This window comes from Engystomops pustulosus, chromosome 1, assembly GCF_040894005.1.
Source record: "Engystomops pustulosus chromosome 1, aEngPut4.maternal, whole genome shotgun sequence".
In the NCBI taxonomy this organism is placed as follows: Eukaryota; Metazoa; Chordata; class Amphibia; order Anura; family Leptodactylidae; genus Engystomops; species Engystomops pustulosus.
This window is the reverse complement of record NC_092411.1, coordinates 110269206-110296883: the sequence shown is the minus strand read 5'-3', so window position 1 is coordinate 110296883 and position 27678 is coordinate 110269206. Positions and strand designations below refer to the sequence as shown.

The 27678-nt window shown below is 40.3% G+C and overlaps 1 protein-coding gene across 1 annotated transcript in view; it reads right to left on the bottom strand.

The window, feature by feature from the left end:
* LOC140082253 (G-protein coupled receptor 54-like) overlaps positions 1-13962 on the bottom strand; it is a 40563-nt gene extending 26601 nt beyond the window's left edge. Inside the window, exon 1 of the mRNA XM_072126309.1 lies at positions 13343-13962. Coding sequence (XP_071982410.1) covers positions 13343-13634 — 292 coding nt within the window. The 5' untranslated portion in view covers positions 13635-13962. The remainder of the gene's footprint in view (positions 1-13342) is intronic.
* Positions 13963-27678: the final 13716 nt, after the last annotated feature.

Below are 27678 nucleotides of genomic sequence, written 5' to 3'. Positions count from 1 at the left end.
TGTAGCATTTTCTGTTTGTGTGAACAGTAGTCTGTCTCTGACTTCCCTTTACCCGTCCATTCCACCATCCAGCAGCTGCCAGACAAAGTATGTTTTCCCTATCACCTTGTAGGGTCTTTCAGGGTGCATTAGCAGGTTCCTGATAACAGGTTTGTCCTCATCAGGGTTGTTTATCTGCGGTAAGCAGGGTCCTAGTCGCATGGACGTTGCTGGGTTAGTTCACCACCTCTTAACTCTTGTATCCCCCCAGCAGTGACTACTACACAGGAATAGACACTAAATCAAGTCTAAATCATGGACTAATGGAAAACAAATTATCAATTGGTCTAATTCTGAATTTCTACTTTGTCCCCCATGATGGCCTCCTGGAGATAAAACCAATGAAATGGTCTAGGGCGCGATGACTGCATGCAACAACTTCCCCCCAAAAGTCTGTGAATTTGGAAATGTCCAATCTGTATTTTTTAGTGAAGATTGATGTAGTAGACAAGGTTGTCATTCTGCAATTTTTTTCTAATGAAGCTCCTCATCACTTGGCCCATAAGGTTGCCAGTGAAATAGTGTAACTTATTCTCTCCACAATTATGGTGGGTTGTTTATTTCCTGTTATGTATTTCTCCAATCAAAGGCTTATATACGGTCTACATCATTACCAATATAGGTATGTAGGACCCCAATAGTCATAGACCAGAAACTATGACACAACTTGGAATAAAATAGAAGCGACGGCAAAACGTGCATCAGGTGCTGTGGTGGTGGTCAAATTTTTCTCCTGAAATTTTGTATGATTTCATGCCCGGGTGGGTAATATGAATTTGCATAATTTTGGTCATGTCCATTTGTACATGATATTGGAGATGTATATACATTGATTCACTTAGGGCCACCACCACATTTCTTTGTGCTTTTGTGGAATTTCTATTGTAGTTTTTAATAATTTGTCTTGATTGCTATATTTTGTGTTAATAAAGATTGATATTATTTTTTATTCCAAGTTGTGTCATAGTTTCTGGTCTATGACTATTGGGTGACTTTTGTCCTATATACCTATATTGTTCTCATTTTGGTGATAGGATCCATACTGGAATCGGGTTTTCTAATTGGTATTCACTATATACGGTCTATTCATTATGTTAAAATGATTCCACTCTAATTCTTTGACTAATTTGTCTTATTCACTTTATTATTTTATTTTAATATTCATCATTTCTTCTTCTGATATTTCTTATTTTAATATTCATAATTTCTTCTTCTGATATTTCTAACCATATTTCCTTTATCTGGTTCTTTGCATCAAGATACTCTTCGTGTGTATCTGCCAAAATTATATAGAACCCCTGAGGGTTCTTTATTTTTAAATTAGCAGCAGCTAGTTTTATTCCAGCTCACCTTCAGCACAGAGAACGGACCACTCCTCACTGCCATGGTCCACACCAGGTTCCAAAACGTAGAGTCCAGCTTTCTTGTTTCCAATAATTATAAAATTTATTTATGTAGTGCCATGATATTTTATTATGTTTTGATACCTTTAAAAACATTATATCTTTTGTGCTTGTTTCGCCATTTTCTGATGCCTATAACTTTTCAATACTTCACTATATGGAGCTGTGTAAGGCCCCTCCCACACTAGCGTGTGTGATGCGATAAACTCGCATCACACTCGCAACGCAAGCTGCCGGGAACGCACGGCCCGAACGCTGCACCGCGGGAGTGAACTCAGCATGTCAGTTCACTCCCGCGGTGCAGCGTTCGGGCCGTGCGTTCCCGGCAGCTTGCGTTGCGAGTGTGATGCGAGTTCATCGCATCACACTCGCTAGTGTGGAAGGGGCCTAAGGTGTCATTTTTTTGCAGGACAAGTTGACATTTTCGTTGACAATGAACATGTTTTTGTTTATTTTTTTATCCATGATCGAGGGAAAAGGCAATGATTTTATTTTTTTTACAGTTTTTAGGCTCCCTACGGTACTTGAACTATTCTATTTCAGCATATGGACTCTTTACTGCAGCAATCCATGCCAAGTTTTGCCCAAAATGCAGCTTTGCCATGGCAATTAAAAATGTAACTTTCTGGTGTTAGCTGAGTGTGTTTTCTGTATAATGTAGCAAACACCCCATATTGAGAGCTTACAGTTCAGCACTTTCCAAATCCACTTAACAACACCATGACGAAATAGTACGTTATGGGTTATTACAGGAAATCTACCATCAAAATCAAGCATGATAAACCAAGTACACTTACACCATGAATGGGGTAATCTTCTTGTATTTATTATCCACGGCCTCCTTCTTTTGAAAATAAGCTTTTATGCTAATGAGTCAGAAGGGCTTCTACCTGAGCCCCTCTGTCTTCACCATCAATATCTCCCCCCCCCCCTCCCACTGTGTGCTGCTGCAGTGAGAATAAAGCAGGAAGAGGGAGGTAGGTAGTGTTGAGGACATTTGACTCCAGATCTGACATCCCGCAGGCTGATCCACATGCTGCCACCCCCTTGTGATCATCATGTGGTTGTGTCTCTCCCTGGCTACCATGTGCAATCATCATGAGCCATCATCTATATTAGTCTAGTGGCACTGACCCTGAATGCCTGCTTGCATGTGACTGCACAGCAGATCTCTAATCCAAATCCAGGGTGGCCTACTGACTGTCCTAAATCCACTTGTCAGTGCTATAAAGAAGAAAGTCTTCAACAGCATCCATTACTTTCCTGACAGGAGGAGCAATAGCATAACTTAGAGGCAGTTTGAGGACAGACGGGGACCATGCCAAGTAAATTTGGTGTCTGAAAAACCCAAGCAGGATCGATCACCAGTAAGCAACCACTCAAAGAAACTGGCAGCTATAAACTGTTGTTGTGGCCCCCTTCCTCTGCCCGCTTTATCAGGGAAGGTGACCACAATAAAAACCTATTCCATGAACAATTGCAACCAGCTAGACAATGCAGTGAAGTTCACACTAACTAAAGGGGGAAGTAACCAACAAAAATATTATGCAATGTGCAAAACATTGAGTCAGTTGCCATATTATAGAATTTCACCAGGCACATGGCAGACAACTCAGCAGAAGAAAGCATGATGAATGGATTCCCAGAAAAGACCCAACAAACCACAAGTGTATCCCTATTCTTCCGCTGTCCTTACAGCCTGCTTTGTGAGACATATGAAAACCTTTTTTATGTCCACATGACACCAGCGTTCTAGTATCATAAGGAAGGAGGTAGTCCACCTCTGGAATGCGTAATCCAAATAAACTAAGATTATTCAAAAACTCTACTAACAAACTGATGCTGTCCGCTGGCGCTGTTCCATTCCCAAACTAGTGCTACTTCTATCATTGAATTAACTGATTGTGTCTCAGCTGAGCATGTGTGATTGACTGTCTGGCAGCCAACTTGTGGGATATTCTTAAGGCTATTAAACAAAACTTTCCAAGGTAAATCCCCACCCTTGGTGCGGTGACGGTACAGCTTTATTGAATGCTGGTCTACGTTAGAGGGTCCTTACTTGCTTTATATTTCCCTATTATGTTCATATATCGACAATAGAAGTTGCAAGTTGCAATTCATAGTGACAATATTTTATCAAATGTATATATGGACCTTGATCAGTTATTTTGGTGTTTCTCTTGTTCTGTATGGTCACTTCAAAGTATCACTATTTATCCTGTATCACTTCCCTTATCCTGTAAGTTCAGTAGGCTTGGTTCTGTTAACATATCTGTGTTGTACATTAGGTTCTGGTTCAATCTTTTGGTACTGTCTCTCTTCTGTCACCACATATATGTGGTAAGTTTTGTTCTGGCACTGTGCAGTTAATTTTGTTGTGGTATCATAAATAGGCAGTACGCATGAGAATCATTTGGAAAACTTTAGACTTTTGATAATTCTCATATAGCCCTAGGTTCCTGTTATCATCCTTATTTGGAGATTGGATGAGTCCTATGCTGGTGAGCTGCGAGTGTATTAGCAGCAAGAAGCCACTTGTAACATACAACCTTTAGGTCTGCTTTCAGAATATTTTCACTTTTTGGATGCCATGGTCAAAAGTGACCGCAATGTCTAAGGAGTTAAAGGGAAGTTGGGTTGCCATAAAGCTGCGGTTGAGTTGCCATAGCAGCCAGAGGTCTAACAATGGCTACCTGGTCTGTCATATACAGAAATCTAGTAGAGTAAAACTGACTGTTACAATACACTAAATACAAACATATTGCAGAGTATCATATCAGTGATCAATATATTACCTCTTCAAGTCCTTAATAGGACATAAAAAATAGTATTATAAGCAATCAGAAGTTAGATAAATCCAAACCTGGTACCTAATAAAATGAACATATTCTTGCTAAATAAAAATTAAATCTAAAAATGTAAGATATTTGGTATCTGTGATGGAACTGACCCACAGAGAATTTTTAGTATGTAAATTATTTTAAATGGAAAACAGCTTTAAATTAATTAATTAAAAACAAGCTGCAAAATAGCTTTTCAATGTCATTTTCTACACAAAAAAGATTTAATAATGTTGTTCACTATGATGTATTTACCCTAAAAAAATTAATTGAAAAATAAAACTCATTCTGCAAAAACAAGCCCTTGTATGCCTATGTTGACAGACATATGAAGAAGTTATGTCTTCTGGATGGCAATGATAGAAAAGCAAAGGCCAGGTACTTAGGGGTTTTAAGAAAAAAAATATAAATATATCTCTTATCCTTTAGAGAATTCCCCTTCCACACCTATCTTTTATGTAATATGAGCATCTAAACCTGAGAATGTCATTATATAAATACAAAGACTATCTGACATTGGTAGGACATGTTGAATGCAGGAAAATAAAGCTCCCTATAAGTGAATTACCTTTCAACATCATATATGTTTGTCTTAGTTTTTCTTTTTATTAAAGATACCTCCAGTGCACTTGAAGAAAAACACACATATACCGTACATGACTTCAGTTTGAAGAGATTTGGAATCATCTAGAATCTATAAAATTGTGTGGATATGGAGATGCTTATTTTGTTGTTTAGACAAATAGGCAAACATAAGAGTACTTAGCTTGTAATCCTGAAATACAAATTCCCATGCTCATAAATAAGTGGTGGAAATAATAGCATAATGTTATAACATACATATGGAGAAGCACTTGCTTCAGATGGATGGAGATACTTTTATCTTAAAAATGACAAAATCTCTATATATGAGATGAAAATAGAAATTATGTTTATGTTAGACGAAGGAATTGGCCATTTTAAATAACTGCAAAATTATACATTATCAATTTTATTATATTGTGTAATTATTTAGCATTTCAATAGTCAAAACAATAGAAGCATGAATTATTTAACAATAAATTCACATTATAAATACAGTCTTAATATAAGACTTTGATTACACTGGTGGTGATTTCTCCTTCCAGAGCACCTATTAGCAATTCTATCAGACTTGATGACAGGAATAACGAAGAAGCCAATGATTTAATTTACATGAGGGCATCTCAGCTATCTCTAGTATCCAGATATGGGGGAAGGGAAGAATTGTATGTCTGTGGATTATTCCTTTTTTGCAACTGAAATAAGAAGTTTGTTGAGCATGCTTGATTATAGTACACATTATAGCACTCTAATTATGTAGATTTTAGATTTTTAAATCTACAACGTCTGACTCTTTAACAGGCTTTGCAATATGATTAAAAATAATGGATGGGCTAATATCATTAGTCATTCTGCAAGGCCTGTTAAATTATCTGACACTTTAACTTCTTGTCAATCCTCCATTTCTGGTACAGGCAGTCCCCGGGTTACATACAAGATAGGGACTGTAGGTTTGTTCTTAAGTTGAATTTGTATGTAAGTCGAAACTGTATATTTTATCATTGTAGTTCCCGACAATTTTTTTTTTTTGCCCCAGTGACAATTGGAGTTTCAAATTTTTTTGCTGTAATAGGACCAAGAATTATCAATAAAACTTCATTGCAGACAATTTTAAGCTGATTATTGCAATCTGGGACTATTTTAAAGCATCCAGAGAGCTTCACCAGAGGTCACAGTGGGCAGAGGGGTCCGTCTGTAACTATGGGTTGTCTGTAAGTCGGGTGTCCTTAAGTAGGGGACCGCCTGTATCTCTATAACTCTGAGGCAGCAGGATTGTTGTCTTGGGTTGTGCATTCAACCACTTGCATGCTTTTACCATATACAACTCAAAACATTTCCAGAAATCTGCCCTTTCCAGACCATGGAAAGCTCTAAAATCTGATCTGATTCACTGTTGTCTGGACTGATGTATATCCCTACTATTTGTACTTCAATTTACTAAACTCTCTTAATCTAACCTCATCAAGCAAACTATATTCTACATGGATGTCTCCAGTCTATGCAATTCTCTACACTGCTTGCACATCAACCTCATCCTCAAATCTCTCCTCAGTGCTGCAACTCCCTACCTATCCTTTCTATCCTCTCATCTTTAACCTCAATCTACAACCGTCGCTCTTTGATGTGGCAAAGATCTAAGATTATGCTTCTTTAATTCAAACCTCTGATTCCTGTCTCCAGGACTTGCCTTCCCCGCACTAATAACAGATTAATAACCAACCTCCAAAGTATCAAACATCTTTAAAGGCCAACTGCATGTAACTTTCACTCTTTTTGTGGTTGCCTCCACTGTTTACTCCTCCCTTATATATCATTCCTAAACATGGGTACCAATAAACTGATTACTCTGCAGCCCATGGAATTCTGTAAGGGTGCAGTCACACGTCATGTTTAACACATGCGTTTAAAAACGTATTGCAACAGCTGAAGAGAGATTTGCCTAATTAAACAGTTGTTAACACTTGCATTTACAAAATGCATGCGTTAATGCATGGTTAACAGAAGCGTTAACACCACGTTAATGCATGCATGTGTTAACTCGTTGTTAACAAACATGTTAACGCAAGTGTTGACATCTGTGTTTTGTAAATGCAAGTGTTAACAACTGTTTAATTAGGCAAATCTCTCTTCAGCAGTTGCAATGGGGTTTTAAACGCATGCATTAAATGCAACGTGTGACTGCACACTAAGTCAAATTGTTGGCTGGCTCTTGCGGCATTATTTACTTAGATTATTATATATGTTTATGTAATTTTTCCTTTCTAAAGAATGCCTGGACCTCATAGACTGATAGATATAAGATCTGTAAGTTCTATGGAATGTGAGTGCAATATAAATTAATATTTTTATCATTATTATAACCTCCCCTATGTGACATAAGAAAGGCAGCTTTCTTTCTTTCTGGAAGTGAGCACATTTGCATGTCAGGTTAGAAAGATATAACATAATTCATGTGTAAATATTCATTCTGGTAACAGCTTGAATCACCCCTGTATACATGAGCTTTTCACTTATTCATATAGATTCTTGCAAATATGTGCCATATAGAGTGACCTGTTCAATAAACTTATTATTAACTGGTGTGCTGCTTTGTAACAAGTTACAATGTTAAGTAAGTGCAATTTAAAATTCATCACATGCATCATCTCAGGCACAGAACATTTTGCTAGCCGCTTGAGTATATACATAAAAGGTATGTAAATGAATGATTTTCATCAGTCAGCTCTCTGAGATCACATTCCAAAACTGAGTAAATGTATATAAATGAATTTAAATGAAATATAATTAATACATTAAATGGTCTCTATTATAACCTTTTTTTCTATAAAGTAATGTATCCGTTTTTACTTGTCTAATTTGTGCGGTTGCACATCGACACTGGGTGCTACTAGGGATTAGGGTTCCCAACCCAAGTAAATCAAAAGATAAATTAATCCAAGCACTCCTCTTTGGTTCAATGCCAGAAGGTGATTTTTATTTACATAAAGTGATCAATTGGTGACGTTTTGGCCTCTCACAGGCCTTTGTCAAACACGATCAGGTAGAGATTGGGGCTAAGGCTGGCTGGTGTAGCGGGCAGTAGGTATGGACACTACGTATCGGCTGGAGAGCGTGCTCTCCAGCCGACACGTAGTGTCCATACCTACTGCCCGCTACACCAGCCAGCCTTAGCCTTTTGGTATCCGTTTTTACATTATTTGCAGGTAAATTATTTGTTAGGCCTTGTGGCATGTTTTGGTCTAATAGCAAAACCAGTAAGGTTCTTCAACAAGGAAAAGACACATTGGGGCAGATTTACCCGGCCCATTCGCGATCCAGCAGTGCGTTCTCTGCGGTGGATTCAGGTCTTCCGGCAATTCACTAAGGCAGTTCCTCCAACGTCCACCAGGTGACGCTGCTGCGCTGAAGTCCGCCGAGGCCGCCGGAGTTCACGATCCTATACTTGGTGAAGGTAAGAGCGTGTCCCGCAACACTTTTTTTTTAAATGCGGCAATTTCTCCGAATCCGTCGGGTTTTCGTTCGGCCACGCCCCCCGATTTCCGTTGCGTGCATGCCGGCACCGATGCGCCACAAACCCGGTCGCGTGCACCAAAAACCCGGGGCAATACAGGGATAATCGGCGCAAATCGTAAATATTCGGGTAACACGTGAATCGGGCCCTTAGTAAATGACCCCCATTGTTCGGAGCTGCTTCTTGTCAGGGCACTATTTTGGTTAGATGAGAGGCCATAAACATGGGTTAAAATGGTGAATCCTTAAGCAAGACTGCCGCTGGGGGCCACCATCACAGGGCTACTTTGATATCCAGGCATTCATCTATAGGAAACTGCTTTCTTAACTATAACATTAGATGCACATCTTTCATTTTCCCATGCTGGAAAAACTATTTGCATAGCAAAGCATGCTGTGGTTGGATGTGGTTGGCATTTGGCCCTTGAGGGCCTAAGCCTAGGAAATTCACTTACATCAGGAGCATAATTAGGTGCAGAAATAATTTTTCCATACAAAATTAAATTCATTTCATCCACACTAGACTACAACCTGACTGTGTGTCATTAACAGAGGCAGGAAGTCATGTATCTTTATTTTTCTACCTTTTTTTGAGCACATCAGAATTTTTCCGCCATTTTGGGGACTTTTTGAAATGTGCACTGAAGTCCGCCGGACATTTATCTTCAGTAAGACACATTTATCTTCTATTTCAGATGTGCTAAATGTTCCAAATGACATTTATCTTTTCAAATCGTCTAAAATTTGCAACATTTTTTGGCACAAAAAACTCCAGACAGAACCATACTTAGAAAAACTAAGGAAAACTTAGAAAATGGAAAGAAATGACTTGAGACTTTTGTGCAACATTTCTGAGACATTTGTAGCAAATGTTGCAAAAAGAGATCTGAAAAAAAAACTCAATTTAACACAAGGCAAAAAATTAGATTAATAAATTACCAAAGTAGCAGAGGGAAAAAATATGGGGAAAAACAAGCCAAAATAGCGATAAGATAAATGACCCCCATAGCGTATTTTTTGTATATAGAGGTGTGAAAAAAGAGTTTATCAGTCTTTAGGAGCTGCAGCAGATGGGTTTCGTAATGTATATAAAAAAAAGTATATAAGAGGGTGGACAGAGCAGTTAGTGGTCTGTGCAAGTTGAGTCCTTAAAATAAAGGAGTTTGGACATAAATGGTAAATCTAACATTGAATGCACATGAATGTGTGCAGCCCATGAAAATTGGCCTGATCCCAAAGGCTGCAATAACTTCCCACCAGCTGTACTGCAGTGCTGGTACTGTTAACATAGTTAATATAGTCTCACCAATCAAGATCAGATACCAAAATAAAGTCCCTGGATCACATGCAAGCTGCTATTCCTGGGCTTCCACATAAGTCATAAATATCAATAGTAAATTAAATCAAATAATAATTATTGTATTTTTGATTTCTATGCTTATTGCTGAGCAATGAGAATTTAGATCTTTACTTAACGCCTTTTCTGGGGGGCAATCTCAAGTGGGACAAATGGCTTCACAAAGGCACAGTGAAAGAGAAAGTGGCCCAGGTGACCTCTGGCAAAGCACTTGATCACAAACCTAAAAGGTTAAGAGACCCCTTTTACTAGCCAAGGAGAAACTGGTAGACGTCCACCAGTTCTTGCCATCAGCTGTTGTAAGATATGATCCCAGTATATGTTGGGATGCTACTGTATTATGCCAGAAAACATCTCAGCCGGGAGGGAAGTGGCCAGCTGTTCTAGTTTTATTCCGCACATTCTATGGTCAGCATGAATCTCCCCAGAGAAGACAACAAAGACCCCATATGAATCCTGATCTTTTAACCTGTAATATAGACATGCCTGTCCTGCCCAGAGGAGATTACTAGGCCGCCTCCTACCTGGGTCAAATCACTGATGCTTCAAAACCTAAGATGGGTCAGAATCCGGCCAGGCCCCAAGACCATTTTCTATTTCGATTTCCTTAGGAGTTCTGTATACCTCCTCATCTAAGGGTTTGAGAACAGACTGAGAACCACCCAGATGTTTGTCTTTCTTTGAAGAAAAAGGCAGTATCAGCTGGGACTTCCCATTATTTCATAACTCCCTTATGAAGTAGTGTCTCAGAAAAACTTTACTTCCAGCTAGTCTGTTCTATGTGAGAAGTCACACTTACCAAAGCCTTTGAAGGTGAACCCCCTTTCAGGATAGATGTTCTCAGCCAGCTTGCAAATAATACTGGTGGTTGCCCTGTAGGTGATGGGGTTATTACTGCCCCAAGAGGGATCCATGGCCTATATAATCCTGCCTTGACATCAAAGCAGTGGCCTGCCATGTGATCTATCTGCAGTATACTCCACAGGGGCATTCTAAGATCTGTTTATAGAGACAGCTGCAATTTCTTCAATGCTGACCAAGCATAGCAACTTACTTTTTACAGTGACAGTGCTTAGTATCGTAGCTCACCCCCATGGGAGTGAACTGTTGCAAACAGGTCACATGATCAATGATTGTGAAACCACTGTCCCATGAGCCCAAAATGGCACTTACTGGATTTCTGTAACTGCTTCAAGCAAGTAAACTGCAGTAGCGCTGGGTGTCAAACCCCCACCAATCGCAATGGTAAGTCTACTAATAAACTAGTATTTTAAGTCTACAGAAATAACAGCAGTGCATGGGTTAAAGATATTTTCCACAACTTCAAATAAAAAATGGGTATACTATTTTCATTTAGAGTGTGATGTTTCGACTTCTCGTCTACTGCCTTTTTTAAAGTTCTAGAAAAGCTTCAATCTGTCTTTTGGGGGAAAATTTTGAAGCTTTCAAAATGCTGCCATTTCTTTACCCGTATATTTGAGGAATTGTGTTTCTGTCCCTGGAGTGTTCAACAATTAAAGGGGTTGTCCGAGAGTTCTGAAAAAAAACTAAAGGTGGCCGGGAGAGGGCTGCTTAAAAAAATAAAGTCCTACTTACCTTCCGGTGCGCTCCGGTATCCAGCGCTGCTGTCGCTCCGGTCCAGCCGCCATGTAAACAAACATGACCACCGGAACAGCTCTGGACTCAGCTTCCGGCTGGCCGTGGACGGCCACGCCTACCCGTCCCTTTTCACAGCGATGTGTATGGGGGCCGGAAGGTTGTCGGGTCCGGCAGGAAGCTGAGTCCAGCACTGCTCTGGCGGCCATGTTTGTTTACATGGCGCCCGGACCGGAGCGACAGCAGCCCTGGATACCGGAGGGCACCGGAAGGTAAGTAGGACTTTATTTTTTTTAAGCAGCCCTCTCCTGGCCACCTTTAGTTTTTTTTCAGAACTCGGAAAACCCCTTTAAAATTGCAAGCGCAATTGGGAATTTGTTTGCAGATAAATACAAAGCAAAATAAAATGGGCAGCACGGTGGCTGAGTGGGTAGCGCTTCTGCCTTGCAGTGCTGGGGTCCTGCGTTCGGGTCCCACCCAGGTCAACATCTGCAAAGAGTTTGTATGTTCTCTCCGTGTTTGCGGGGGTTTCCTCCGGTTTCCTCCCACACTCTGCTAGGTTGATAAGATTGTGAGCCCCATTGGGGACAGAGACTGATTTTGCAAGCTCTGTGCAGCTCTGCGTAATATGTGTGTGCTATATAAATAAAGAATTATTATTATTAATGGCAGCACTCCAAGATTCAGTTGGAAACAATGGGGCAGATTTACTTACCCGGTCCATTTGTGATCCAGCGGCACATTCTCTGTGGAGGATTCGGGTCTTCTGGCGATTCACTAAGGTAGTGCGCCCGATGTCCACTAGGTGTCGCTGCTGCGCTGAAGTTCGTCAGAGTTCACTGGAGTTCACCAAGCTATCCTGGGTGCAGGTAAGTGCGTGTCAAGTGACACTTTTTTTTTTTTTACTACGGCAATTATTTTTTCCCGAATCCGTCGGGTTTTCTTATGGCCAAGTCCCCCGATTTAATTAATATGTCCCACTGTTTTCAACTGAAGCTTGGAGTGCTGCCATTTGTTTGCTTTGTATCTGGTGGTATTTTGCCCACATCATGGGCTTTAAACCCGTTTAACATTGTGCTGCTTTTTCTTTTTGTCTTTTAATTCATTTACATAATTGTAAATATTTTACAAAATATACTACGGTAAGTTAAAGTAAACTGCTTTCCATTCCATAGGAAAACAAATCTATCAATCTTTAATAGAAAATAGCAGAACACAAGTTGTTGTTTTTTCTTTAAAAGCCATAAAAGGCATTCACAGAGATAAGTATATATATTTTTTTATCGTGCATCTTACCTATAGAAGATCTTTGCACAGATATGCTATTAACACTATGTAAAACATTCTTTGAATGCATTGAGTGCTAAAAAAACATACTTTATAGATCCTTTATGGATACCTCGATTGTCTCACACTGTGCCACTCAATTTACAAAATTGATATATTTGGCAGAATCAGCGTGCAGCATCCTGGACTATGGTTACAACTGTCTCCCTCCAGCCCCAATTTGTGCATTTTGATCAATATTTTGCATTATTATTTGTGAGTGGGTCTAAAATAAAGATGATTGACAAATCTCTGTCTGCATAAAGTATATATATATATATATATATATAATATGCATTAAAAAATATATATATATATATATAATATGCATTAAAAACTGGACAGAATGCTGCCTTCACACATGGAATATTATGTTTCAAAAATTTATACAGCTAAAATCAATCTCCCCTTATGTGAATGGGGTTGTTTTGGCACATACAAACACCAACCAAGTGCGAATAAAATGTAGTAGCACAACTTGTCAACTTAGTTAAAAATAAATTTTTTTCATTAATGTTCTTATATTCAATTTCCAAACAGCAAATGATGATTACACAGATCAGAGCAAGTACATGTACTGTTCACATTATAAACAAAATCTTCAGCAGGTAAAGAAACACTAACATCATAAATTAGCTGCAAGAATACTTCATAAAAGAAAAAAATCTCTATTAACATTTCCTACTTACCAATATAGAAGTTTGTTACTGTCCTCATCTGTTTGTGCTTAGTGATAACATATATGACCAGAGAGTTACCAATAAGTCCCACCAGCATTATGAGAGCAAAAAGTAGAGGCACCAGCCAAGCATCCACCAACAAAGGGGGTGTCTGTTTCATGTCATACAATGTTCTATTGCATTGAGCCAATGAGACATTTTGGGGACCCTCCATTGAGTCATTAAAATGAGAGGGCATTGATAGTTTTCCTTCAGTTGACATACATCCAGGAAGGAGTGAGTTTCCTGTGGCACCTGTCATGGTTAAAAAAAAGTTTTAAAACAATGTTGTTACAAAGCCATTCACATGATCCACGTATATTTTGAAGTTTTTACTTAGGATATTAATTGTGATGGTTTCTTGTTGCCAGGCTTATTTGTAATCCCTGAATCAGAGCAGTAGAGAAAAAGTGGTTTTTCAAGTGATTACGCAGTTATATTGTCACAGTCTGATCAGCCTAGATAACAGGCTTCCTCTTCCCAGTGTAAAGCTTTACAGTCTGTAAATGAGGCACTCATCATGAAGATCCTTCTCTCAAGTTTCATTGCATGTTTGCTGCTTAGTGCTTCGCAGTGTGTAACCATCAAGGCTGAGAATCAGTGAGAATAAGACAAAAAAAAAACTGCAAGTCTCTTCCTGGGTCCTAGTGCTCGCACCGATAACACTCTGACACAACTGTTGATATTGTATACATATATAGTATTACACATATATAGTATTACACATATCTATGAATCAGTAGAAATTAACATTACTCCTGCCACATACACTCTAGTTGAGTACTTACTGCAGTAACTGCGGAGTTATTATTTTATTGGTAACAACAATATAAATGGAACAGACCATAACACAATTCTGAATAGCTTATCTAAGAAATAGCCAACCTTGACCTTCCATTCCCATCACCCACTCCATCCTTGCTATGCTCTCATTCAAATATTCAATCCAATTATTTCATAGCAAAGCAGTTTCTTATTCAAGGATTTGTCATGGCATATATATATAGAGAGAGAGAGATAAAAGAGAGAAAATTATACTTCTATACGCTAAGGGCAATATTCCTAGATTTATATAGCTATTTTCTAATCCTCTCGTTCTGGTATTATTATCCAATACAACTGTTTACATTAAATTGATGCTGATGTTCTGATCAAGGACCCAACACACGCAAATATTATAAACTATCCCTGCAGAAATAGCTTTTGGCCAAATGATAATTTTGTCACATTGAAGGTATAAGCAGATAAAGTGGTGTTCATAGATGTATTTGTCCGTTTTCACCGTAAATGTTATTATACTACATTTTAAAACATGAAAGCTATTAAATGCACTTGACGTGACATTTGAAGTCTTCCATAATGATTAAGTAGCCATGGTTGCTATACCTTCAAAGACCTCTAAATGTTGCTGACAATTGATTAGAACTACTTATATGACTCATACATATATTGATTTATCAATGACATTTGTTTTAACCCATATTAAATTGGTCATATTTCAAGGGTAAAATATATGTTAGTAACACTGGAATTTTATTCCATGGTGTAACCCTAAATTTAACTGCTACTGGATGCAGCCAGTTATGGCGCTAAGGACTGTTTGCCATTTTCAGGGATTGCATGGCTTGGACACGTATTTGACAGGTGCCTGCGCTGGGATCGTTGGCTTCCATGCAACACAAATTGGGGGGTGTACCATCGAATGATCCAATTGATTCGGACTGAGCACGGGATTGAACTATAAATTGCGTCTCAAGCCCAAGAACTTACATGTACCACAAAGAAGGTGATCTCCGTCAGACCTGAACGGGAAAGCGACACATGGAGGATATCCGGCGCACGATCTTGGTGAACACCAGTGGCCATGTAAGTAAACGAGCCCCAACATTTTTTTTCGGGGTTTAAATGCTTGTTTTCATTTAATTATGCATGGTTTATCCAACACCACAAAAGACATGCTAGCAATATTCTGTTTAGGTAATATTTTAAACAATTTCCGCTGTTTCTTTTGTTATTGGTACCATTCTTGGATATATGCAGATTTGCCACTGTATTTTTAATTTGTTTGGAGGTGTGGTGACCAAATAAAGCTGCCATTGAATTAATATCTTGTCTTTTCAGATGACCTAACTTTGGCCAGGCTTTAGGTTTTGGATAGATAATCTCATTTTTAGAACGCTTTGACATGCAGAGCTGTTGAACGTCAACTCAATGGGGGACATTTATCATTAATTTTCAATCAAAGGCACTATGATACACCTGCCAGTGGACCAACAAAGACAGACTTTAAAAAGTTGCCTTTTATGTTAAAGTTGGCTGGAGGTGCTACCAGGAGATAGGCTAGTACACCAGGAGACGTGGAGGGGGCTGTAGGAGGGCATCAACCCTGCAGCAGGACCCCTACCTTCACCTATGTGCATGGAGATACAGGAGGAGCACTGCCAGAGCCCTCCAAAATGTCCTTCTGCACAAATAGTTAAAAAACGAACTCCATGAGGATGGAATGAGGGCCCACGTCCACAGATAAGGGTTGGACTCACAGCCCAAGACCGTGCAGGATGCTTGGCAGTTGCCAGAGAACACCAGGATTGACTAATTTGCCACTGGCACCCTGTGCTCTTCACAGATGAAAGCAGGTTCAAACTGAGCACATGTGACAGACATGAAAGAGTCTGGGGATGCAGTGGAGAGTGATCTGCTGCCTAGTTTGGCAGTGGGTCAGTAATGGTGTGGGGTGGCATTTCTTTGGAGGGCCACACAGCGCTCCATGTGCTTGCCAGAGATAGCCTGACTGCCATTAGGTACCGAGAGTTTCTAACACCTCTTGTGAGACCATATGCTGGTGCAATTGGCCCTGGGTTTCTCCTAATGCAAGTTCCTGCAAGATGAAGGCATTGTAGCTATGGACTGGCCCTCTCGTTCCCCAGACCTGAATCCGTTTGAGCACATCTGGGACACCATGTCTCGCTTCATCCACCAATGTAACGCTGCACCACAGACTGTCCAGAACATGGATGATGCTTTAGACTAAGTCTGGGAGGAGATTCCTCAGGGGACCATCAGCAACCTTATCAGGAGCAAGCTCAGACGTTGAAGGGAGGTCATACAGGCACGTGGAGGCCACACACAATACTGAGCCTCATTTTTTTTTGTTTTACAGACATTACATAAAAGTTGGATCAGCTTATAGTGTGTTTTTCCACTTTTATTTTGTGGGTGAGTCCCAATCTAGGCCTCCATTGGTTATTAAATGTGATTTCCATTGATTTTATGGTGATTTTGTTATCATGACATTTCACTTTTTACAGATTATTCAATGAGAATATGTTATGCAGATCTAGGATGTATCATTTGAGTGTTTCCTTTATTTTTTGAGCAGTGTATATAGAAAAATGTAAGTGTATATATATACCAAGCCTCTGTAGTCTTTGAGGAGAGATCATAATATTTCACAATTCAGAAACTTACCCAACAGAAGAAAATAGCTGCAAGCAACTTTGCAAGCAAATACAGAAAGCCTAAACATAAGAGAGAAAACTTTACCTGAACCAAGAACCCTTCAGATTCATGGAAACTACCTGCATCTGCCACCTGTCCAGCAGCAGTAGTAGGAAATAAAGACAAGAGGAAGGGGTGAGTGTCCATATATACTTACCTGTCTAATTTTACCTGTAGGACATCTGCCGGACAATTCAACAGATTCGGACAAACTTCAAAATTGTGTCGCAAGCCAAGCACTTGCATGTACCGGGAAGAAGATGGTGAACTCCGGCGGACCTCAGCGGGGAAGCGACAGATCGGGTGCACGTTCTAAGTGAATCACGGCACAGTGCATTCCGGATGGACAATGCACTTTCGGGAACTCCGAGGGATCGGGCAAGAAAATGCGCCCCATTGTGACGACCGGGAAATATATATATATATATATATATATATATATATATATATATATATATATATATATATATAGTAATATATATAGTAATCTTTTATAGTAATAAGTGAAAAAAACTCACATTCCCTGGCTGGTCTGGGTGGTAGAGTTCACAGCTGAAGTGCTTCCACAGCATCTGGCAAGTAGAGTAAATCCAAAAAGGTATAAAGGGAGCACTTGAACAAAATCCAATGATTCTTTATTTAAAATCCATTTAAAATTTAGCACAAGTCATGTGCATTGACGGTGTAGGTACATAAGCAAAAGACCTACGCGTTTCAGCTCAACGCCGAGCCTTAGTCATGGTATACCAAACATATGTTAAAAGCAAAACTTTATACACCATTACACACCTGAATAATCAACATTCCGCAACATCACATCTGGTTGAGTATACGTGACCACGTCTTTAAGTAGTGAACAATAAATATATATCAAAGATTGTAATGAAATTTAAACATTCTAAGAACAATTAATAAATGTAAGTAAGGTCATTTTTGCAGTTCATTCCATTTGGATGCCTAGAGTTGAGTGCGAGAATCCAGAACGCCTCTCTCTTAAGGAGGAGCCTTCTCCAATCTCCACCTCTAGGTGGCCGGTTAACATGTTCAATGCCAAAATACTGAAAACCAGAGAGATTTTTATTATGATTTTCTATTAAATGTTTTGCGGCTCTAGCAGCATTGGAGTTACCATTCTTAAACCCTTCCCGACGCGCGCCGTACTAGTACAGCGCGCGCCGGGTCCCAGTGCATGGAGAGGGCTCGCGGGCCGAGCCCTCTCCATAGCCGGTAAGTCTTTGCTGCATATTGCAGCAAAGGCTTACCGGTAACACCCACGAACGGTGCTAGCAATGCTGCCGGCGGCTTCAAAGAGATGGCGCAGCATGGGCGCCGCTATCTTGTTGTGGATCGCTGCTCCCCGATGACGTCACGGGGAACGGCGATCCGTCGCCATGGTAACCTCGGGTGTTCCGAATACCCGAGGCTACTTCGTTTTAACCCATGCATTACAATGTGCTAATTGCACATTGTAATGCATGGGGAGTAAAATCCACATATACTGCCATACTGTAGTATGGCAGTATATGATAGGATCGATCAGACTACCTAGGGTTAGAGTACCCTAGGGAGTCTGAAAAATAGTAAAAGTAAAAATAAAAAAAAGTTTAAAAAAAATAAATTATAATAAAAAAACCTAAAAATTCAAATCACTCCCCTTTCCCTAGAACTGATATAAAAATAAATAAACAGTAAAGATCATAAACACATTAGGTATCGCCGCGTCCGAAAATGCCCGATCTATCAAAATATGATAATGTTTTTTCACTACGTTTAACCCCGTAACGGAAAATAGCGTCCAAAGTCGAAAATGTCATTTTTTTGCCATTTTGAAAAATATAAAAAAATTAATAAAAAGTGATCAAAAGGTCGCACAGTCCCAAAAGTTATAGTAATGAAAACGCCATCAAAATTTGCAAAACATGACACTATCCACAGCTCCGTACACCAAAGTATGAAAAAGTTATTGGCCCCAGAAGATGGCAAAATAAAAAAAATATATTTTGTACAGGAGGTTTTAATTTTTTTAAATGTATGAAAACATTATAAAACCTATACAAATTTGGTATCCACATGATCGTACCGACCCAAAGAATAAAGTAGACATGTCATTTGGGTCGCAGAGTGAAAGCTGTAAAATCCAAGCCCACAAGAAAACGTCACAAATGTGGTTTTTCACCATTTTCACTGCATTTGGAATTTTTTTCCCGCTTCCCAGTACACGCCATAGAATATTAAATACCGTCACTATGAAGTGCAATTTGTTACGCAGAAAATAAGCCATAACACAGCTCTTTTTGTGGAAAAATAAAAAAGTTATAGATTTTTGAAGTTGGTGAGTGAAAAATGGAAGTGAAAAAACTAAAAAAGGCCAAGTCGTTAAGGGGTTAATACTTGTTAAAAGTTGAGCAATCCTGGTTTTCAGTTTTTGTATTTTGCAGCCTAGTTAAATAACGGAACAGCAAGTGCATTTGATAATATACACCACATATTGTGTATCACAATTAATGAACGTTTTTATCTTGTTGCTTTTTCTGCCTTCCTCCCCGAACTCAGACATTTTATTCGCTGCAAATATACAAACGTTACATCTATTGCCTCCACACTTGTAGAAACACTTCACTGATAACCATGTTTTCGTTTTAACCTGGGTATTAAAATTGCTAGGTGATAAAATGTTTCCCAAAGTTTCACCACATTTCACGCTTCTGTGACCAACCCTCATGACTTCACACAATATGGTATCTTGATTCAATACAGGAATATATTTTCGAATAAAGTTTTTATTTGTATTGAATTGTGCACTATAGGGGGTACTAAAGGTTGGAACATTGCTGCTTGTTTTATTGGAATTCATTGTATCCTTACTTTTTAACAGATTTTTTCTGTTCACTGTTTTAGCTCTTTCTTTTGCATTTTTTAATATTGATGGAGAATAGCCTCTTTTAATTAATTTTCTCTCTATCATGTCGGACTGTTTTCGAAATTCATTATCATCTGAACAAATGCCTCTAGCACGTAGGAACTCACCATAAAGGATTGCATATGTAGGGGTGGCAGCTAGAGGCAGAAAGGATAGAGTTACCTGCGAGGGGTTTGGAGAACATAGTGGTAATGACAGTACTGTGGAGTGATGACACCACCAAAAAATGTATACCTTTTTGGATTAATTCTTTTATTGTCCTTATATAACAAGATCCAATAAAAATAGATATATCTCCATTATTCACTTCCATTTTCAAACATCAGTGCAGTTATTATCCCATGGTTCATTATTGTAAATATTGGACAAATTGTCATTTTGCTAATGGGGCAGGGACTATTATAAGAATACAGCGTAAAAAATCCATAAACCAAGCCACTGAGATAACGAAGGTGACTTTTAGATGGGTGCAATACATGCGCATTATGTTTTGCTTTTTTTTTTTTTTTTTCAATTTCAAAAACTTTATTAACATTGCTTCATAAAACAATACATAATAAGAACAAACTTGATAATAGAAAAACATAATCAGCACATTCCATAGGCTGATTCCACATTCCATGATTGCTTACTAATACATATACCTTATGCATAAACAGCTGCAATCAATCTTACAAATCTCCCCCCCCCACACACACACACACACACACACACACTACCACCCTCCTACCCACCCCGCTGGAGATGGGGTAAGAAAAGAAAAAAAATAAATAAATAATACATGCACGTTACGTTCACAGTGCAATAACTGAACCTTCCGTAGTTCATAAGAAGTTGAGAATATCATAGGTACAGTATATATAATAAGGAGATAGTGTGAAATAAAACTTTTTTTCAATAATGTGTATGTGTTTTACTTGTTACATGCAACTTCTAATATAAACACCGAATGATCATCTTCTCCATCCTTACTTAAAAATAAACAATCAGGCTGCGTTCACACGTTGCAGTTAAAACAGCATCGCAATCAGCTTTGAGGTGGTTTTAGGTGCAGTTTTGTCAATTGAACAGGTGAAAGACATGAACTGAACGGGTGAATGACATTTGAGGAGCAGGTTTCCCCTTCAAAATCAAATTCATTCGTTCAGTTCATGCTTTTCATCTGTCGCTGCTGCGCTGAAGACCATCGGAATGCACTGAAGTTCACCGTCCTATCGTGGGTGAAGGTAAGCGCGTGTCGAGCGACACTTTTTTTAAAAAAAAATGTGGTGGTTTTTCCGAATCCGTCCTTTTTTATTTTATTTTTGCCGATGCGCCACAATCCGATCGCGTGCACCAAAATCCCGAGGCAATACAGGAAAAATCGGCGTAAACCGCAAATATTCGGGTAACACATCGGGAAAACGTGAATCGGACCCTTAGTAAATGACCCCCCAAAATGTTATCACAGCAAAGGGGGTTAATACACACATAGCGATGTCACAGTACAGGGGCTTAATTTAGAACAGTTAGACATGTCTTCTCCTTTAGGGCCAGAATCACCATAACATATGGCTGAAGAATTTTCCACCACATGCCTTTGGGTCCTGGCAGCACATGTCCCACACTTTGCAACTAAAAATACCACAGTTACTCACAGTATAATGTTACCCTGTGCTCATAAATTATATACATAACAAAACTGACAACAATGTGCCCCCCAGATATACCTTATAACAAAATCTCTCTGTGCCCCTTGCATATATGAAAGAATATATTGTGACTCCAACATATTACTTTACGGTTCCTGAGTAAATAATACTGTACCCCTAATTATATATGGTTTCCCCATGAAGTATTTTATAGTTTACCTACTAAGGTAGATCCAGTGGTAGGTTTCTTAAATCCAGTGTAGCCCAATCCTTGTTTTATTAAAAACTTTTGTCCCCTTGATTGTTCCAAAACTTTTCTCTAACATTTATGCAAATTTTCTTAAGAGGCTACTGGGGGTGGGGTGGCTGCCCTGTGGAGCGGGAGCTACAGCTTCTCCATGCCCCAGTAGCCTCTTTAGCTCCCCCTACCCACCTGTCTTTAGCATGCAGCAGCTGCACACACTCGTCTGAGAAGCAGAGTTCTGTGCATGCAGAGTATGTATTAATATGTATATTAACCCCTACTATGCTCCCACATATACCACCAGTAAAACAACTGGCACCATTGTACTTTATGCGTTGTATGTCCCCCAGCCACTCTTGACAATGAGCATGTCCCCCAGCCCCCTTGGCAACAAGCATGTCCTTCACATCCCCTTGGCAACAAGCATGTCCCCAACATCCCCTTGGCAACAAGCCTTTGTTTTTGTGTGTATGTTTGTATTTTTGTCTTCCAATCCTGTGTCTGCTGTGGATTCAGATTTGATGGACTCCATCGATAAGTGTACAAACGAGCACCTGACCATCTATGGATTATAGGCCCCTCGAAGGTACAATTTAGAGATGGCCTTAGCACCACCGATCAAAGAGTTCCGTGATCAAGGACAGCAGATACTGGTTCTTTACATTACTTTATTGAGCCCCCTGTAGTCAATGCAGCGGCAGAGAGATCCATCTTTCTTGACCACATAGTATAGGCCGACATGGCCGCAGTTTCAGGCAGGGACAGCGGGTAAACTCGACCTGATGGAGGTGATGTGCCCGGCAGAAGCTCTATAGGGCAATCGTATGGACGATGCGGTGGTAGGGTCTCCCATTGCTTTTCAGAGAAGACATCAGCATAGTCCAGATAAGCAGCGGGAAGACCCACCAGAAACTTGAGAGAAGAGGAAGAGGGCATAGTAGAGACTAGATGGAGAGCCATGAGACAGTGAGACTTCCATTCAGGACCCCAGCAAAGAACCTTCCCAATCTGCCAATTGAGGACAGGTGTATGTCACTGCAACCACAGAAGTCCCAATAGGATGGAGAATGTGGAATGGGGAAGTACATAGAAGGAAAGTCTCTCCTTATGCAAGGGACCAACTTGCAAACATAGTGGTTCAGTGCGATACTGGATTGGGTCAGAGAGAATCTGGCCACTGACTGAAGAGATGACCAGGGGCTTCTCGAGGGGGATCACTGGGATGTGATTTTGTGAGACCAGGGCAAAATCCAGAAAGTTTCCTGCATACCCAGAGTCCAAGAAGGCACACACTTGAAACTGGCTACCGGTGCCAACACTGAGGAACACGGGAATGACCAGACGTGGAGAAGCTTTGCACACACCTAGGGATGCTTCTCTCAAGAACCCTGCTGGCGTTTCCCAAACATTGGGGGAAAACAGGACATGACCCAATGAAGTGCTCCAGACTGGCGCAATACAGGCAGAGGTTCCCCTGACTTCATTTGCAGCGATCTTGTGAGGAGAGTCTGGTTCTGTCCACCTGCATAGGCTCCTCCGCAGACGGTATGGCCGGAGGCTGGAGCAGCCTTTGGAAAGCATGAGCCAGGCGAGGTAGACGTCGTGGGCGGCCTTGAGGTTGCTCGTAACTCTCCATAAAACAGTGGCCAAGGTGATGAGACCACTCAGGGTAGACAGCAGTTCAGGAGCAGACAAAGCTTCCTTAACTTGAGGAGGTAGACCTTTCCTGAAGGTTGCAGACAGGGCTGCATCTTTCCAGGAGAGTTCAGAGGCCAGGGTAAGGAACTGGTTCTTCAAACACGGACTGGAATTCCGCCAGGAATGTCGTGTGAGTAGCCTTGACCGGGTTGTCTCTGCTCCACAGAGGAATAGCCCAGGCCGGAGATGCAAGGTCAAGTCCAATCCGGGGTCAGCAACGGGAGGTCCGGGCAGATGGGAATGGGAACACAGGAACGGACTGGAACACACAGGAGCATGGGAACAGGAATGCAGGAACATGGGATGAGGAACGCAGGAACACAGGAACAGGAACGCAGGAACACACAGAAGCACAGGAACAGGAACGCGGGAACACGAGAGCAGGAATACACAGGAACGCTGGAATACTCAGGAATATCGCAGGGGAGCTTTCTCAATGGCATAGGCTCAAAGATCCGGCAAGGGACACAAGAAGGGGCTGGAAATTTATCTGGGAAGGCGACAGGGCAGCACCAATTATCGGCGTGCTGGCCCCTTAAACCTTTGCGAGCTGCCGCACGCGCCTCCTATCAGACGGGGGCACGCGTGCCGAACTGCGGGAGCCGCAGAGACCCCTGCTGAAGTCATAAGAGGTGAGTTCTCCAGCGGACAGGCTTCAGGGGCACACGGAGGTACACGGGTGCGCCTGTGACACGGGATACCGGTTGCAGGGGCACCCGTGACACGGCTTAAGTGACACGGCTTAAAATGTACTTTTAAAAAAAATTTAAATAAAAATGCAGGCACACCCTGGTTAACCATTTTATATCTAAAAAAAATGCTGGTCATCGAATCCATTGAATCCGAAGTAGTCCACAGCAGGCACGGTCCTGGAAGACAAAAATACACACACAGAAAAACAAGTACCCTTTGCCAAGGGGATGTTGGGGACATATATGCAGAATCCATAAAATACATTGGTGGCAGTGGTTTCATTGGTTGTATATGTGGGAGCATAGCAGGGATTAATTTTTATATATATAGAATCCAATAAAATACATTGGTGGCAGTGGTTTCATTGGTGCTATATGTGCAAAGTACATAGCAGAAGTACATACTCACCTGTCCCGATCAAAGAATGCACTTACTATCGTTTCGTTTTATTGTTTTAACATGTATAATTTAACAAATTTAAATCGCACATTGTAAGGCTGTGGAAAATCCCCATGAGTGAAAAGATTGTGGGGTTCATATACTAAGGGCCCGAATCACATTTTTCAGGTGGCTTAACCGAATATTTCTGATTTGCGCCTATTTTCCCTGAATTGCCCCGGGGTTTTGGCGCACACGAGCGGATTGTGGCGCATCGGTGCCTGCAAGCACGCAACAGAAATCGGGGGACGTGGCCGTAAGAAATCCCGACGGATTCGGAAAAACCTCCGTATTTATAAAAAAAAGTGTGCTTACCTGCACCCAGCCTAGCTTGGTGAACTTCAGTGAACTACGACAGACTTAAGTGCAGCAGCGACACCTGGTGGACATCGGGCGCACTACCTTGAGTGAATCGCCGGAAGACCCGAATCCTCGACAGAGAACGCGCCGCTGGATCGCGACAGGACCGGGTAAGTAAATCTGCCCCTGTATATTTAAATTACGATAAGGTTAATGAAAATACATTGACAGGCATGTCATTATACTTTAAAGCTATTATATGGGCTTTTAATTGAGAACTAAATAAAGAATATGTTAAATTCAATTCAATGCATGTAAATATAGAATATTAATATAACAAATAGGATAAGCATAATTATAAATAAAATAGATGTTCCCCTAAAGAAGGGTAGAACATATTAAAAGCACACAATAAATTTAATTCAAGACAATGGGAGAACGTAAATTTAAAAAAAAAACATTTTTTAATATATATCCCTACATACAGATTTGTTAAGCTTAGTGTAAATTTACACCCTACACCCACACCCCTCTCCATTGCAAATATAAACCATTCGTCCTGTCCCTGCAGCTGAAAAACAACCCCATAGCAAGATGCTGCCACCACCATGTTTCACTGTTGGGTTTGTTTTTTTCAGGTAATGAGCAGTGAGTGGTTTTCTCCACACATACCGTTTAAAATTAACATAAAAAAGTTAAATCTTTGTCTTTTTAGACCATAGAATCATATTTTTCATAGTCGGGGAGTCCTTCATGTTTTTTTGGAAACTGCTTTCATATGTCTAACACTGAGGAGAGGTTTCTGTTGGCAGACTCTCCCATAATTTCAACAAATGGATATCTAACACTATAGGAGAAGAATTAGAAGAACTCTGGAGCTCCGGCTAGAAGAAAAATCATTTTCTTAAAAAATTGTTTTATCACTGAGACTTTGTGGACTGGTCTTGTTCCCTGAGTAGCTCCGTAGGGGCAAATCGTGCACCGCAACAACAATTGTTTTTCTTAATTAAAAAGTGAAGTGAGTAGAAACATTTCTAGGAGGATCCAAAGGAAGTGGGGGACATATGAGTTAATACTTAGGGTCTAAATACTTATGAACATAGGATATTTCAGTTTTTCTTGTATATTTTATTACCAAAAATATCTACATTTCTCCCTTTTTTTCTTCCAAGATGGGGTGCAGAGATTGCATTAATGACCCAAAAAAACTTTTTTTGATCTTGCCAATTGCCTGAAATGAATAAAAAAGTGTGAAGGATTTAAAGGATACTTTCTGTACCCACTTAATCATTCCTATTTAAGATGATAATCCCCCTTTATCTGCTGATTTTTTTATTCCTATTTAGAGGCCAAACTCTTTAATACAACTCTTTTAAATTATGAGTCACATTGCTTTTAAGAACAGCTGTAGTTATGTAATTTGCTTTTTCTGTGGGTGTAAATTACAGAAATCATAATGAGTATAGTAATTTTATGTTTTCCCCAAAAAGAAAATTCTCAAATCTCAATCCCCTAGTAATGTTTATACAATAAAGACAATTTTTAACCCTTTACTTTACAATTTTATTCAGTTTTATTGCTGATTTAGCTCCTATCATTCAGTGATGGTCAGTGCAAAATCCCAGAGTGTGGGGAGGGACTCTCTATGCAGACACATTGGGGCCGCAATTCCGTCTGGTTTTCCAAAGTTTTCGGGGATCGCGCCGTTGGGACAGGTATTTAGTAGGCGATTATGTGGCACGCAATTGGATTTAGCCGCAATCGTACCGATTTACATGCGACACAAATGGGGGGGGGGGGTCGGACGATCCGACGGATTCAGACAAACCGCGGGATTCAACTTAAAAATTGTGTAGCAAGCCACGAATTTCATGCACCGGGAGGAAGATGGTGAACTCCGCGGGATCTGAGCAGGGAAGCGACACATGCAGGATATCTGGCGCACGATCTTCTTGAATCGCGGCACAGTGAATTTTCGTCAGACAATGCACTTTCGGGATCTCTTCCGGACCAGGTAAGTAAATGTGCCCCATTAAGATCCATCTAGTTATGGGTGTTGACAATGTGGTTAGATTATCAGGGTAAAAGTTTATATACACTTTCATTTACCTTCTGAACATTGTACTAGTATCTGACACATAGAAAGAGAGATGAGACAGATCAGAGATGATGAGATCCATGCATCCATGCATATTACACACTGTCAGATCTGCTACATATGTGCTCTCACACTATGAAATCTCCTGTGCCTGCCTCCCCATTCCCCCGGATAACTTATTTGCCTGTAGCTTGCAGCTTCTCTCTCCTCATGATGTGTTGTTTGCTGGTAGTAAGTGAGTGTCTGTGTCAGTGAGTGTGCTGGATATTTGACTGAAGGGGGTGGGGCTAGAGTGCAGAGAGAGACAAATCTCAGCTGCACGGCCGTCACACAGAAATTCAAGATGGACTCCCTGACCATAAGTCAGAAGTTACAGGGTTGTGTCTACAGGCAACTGAAATTATGTACACCAGGACTGATAGAGACAAGTTTGACTTATATCTGTTAAATGTATTTTTGTTATATAACACATTCTCTTATTCATTTGTTATTATTTAAAACACTTGTCTTTGTGGGAAAACCCCTTTAAGGTTTGTATGTATTGTTGATATGTCAGGAATAGCATCCATGTCTGATTCAAACCCAGTGATTGGTATTCTAGTATTTTCCCAAATTTTTGTTTTCAGATGAGACAATGGGGCTTATTTACTAAGGGTCCGTTGGACGCATTTTCGTTGGGTTTCCCGACGATTTCCGTTTTGTGCCGAATCGCCCCGGAATTTTGGCACACGTGATCAGATTGTGCTGCATCGGCTTGCACGCAACAGAAATCGGGGGACGGGCTGT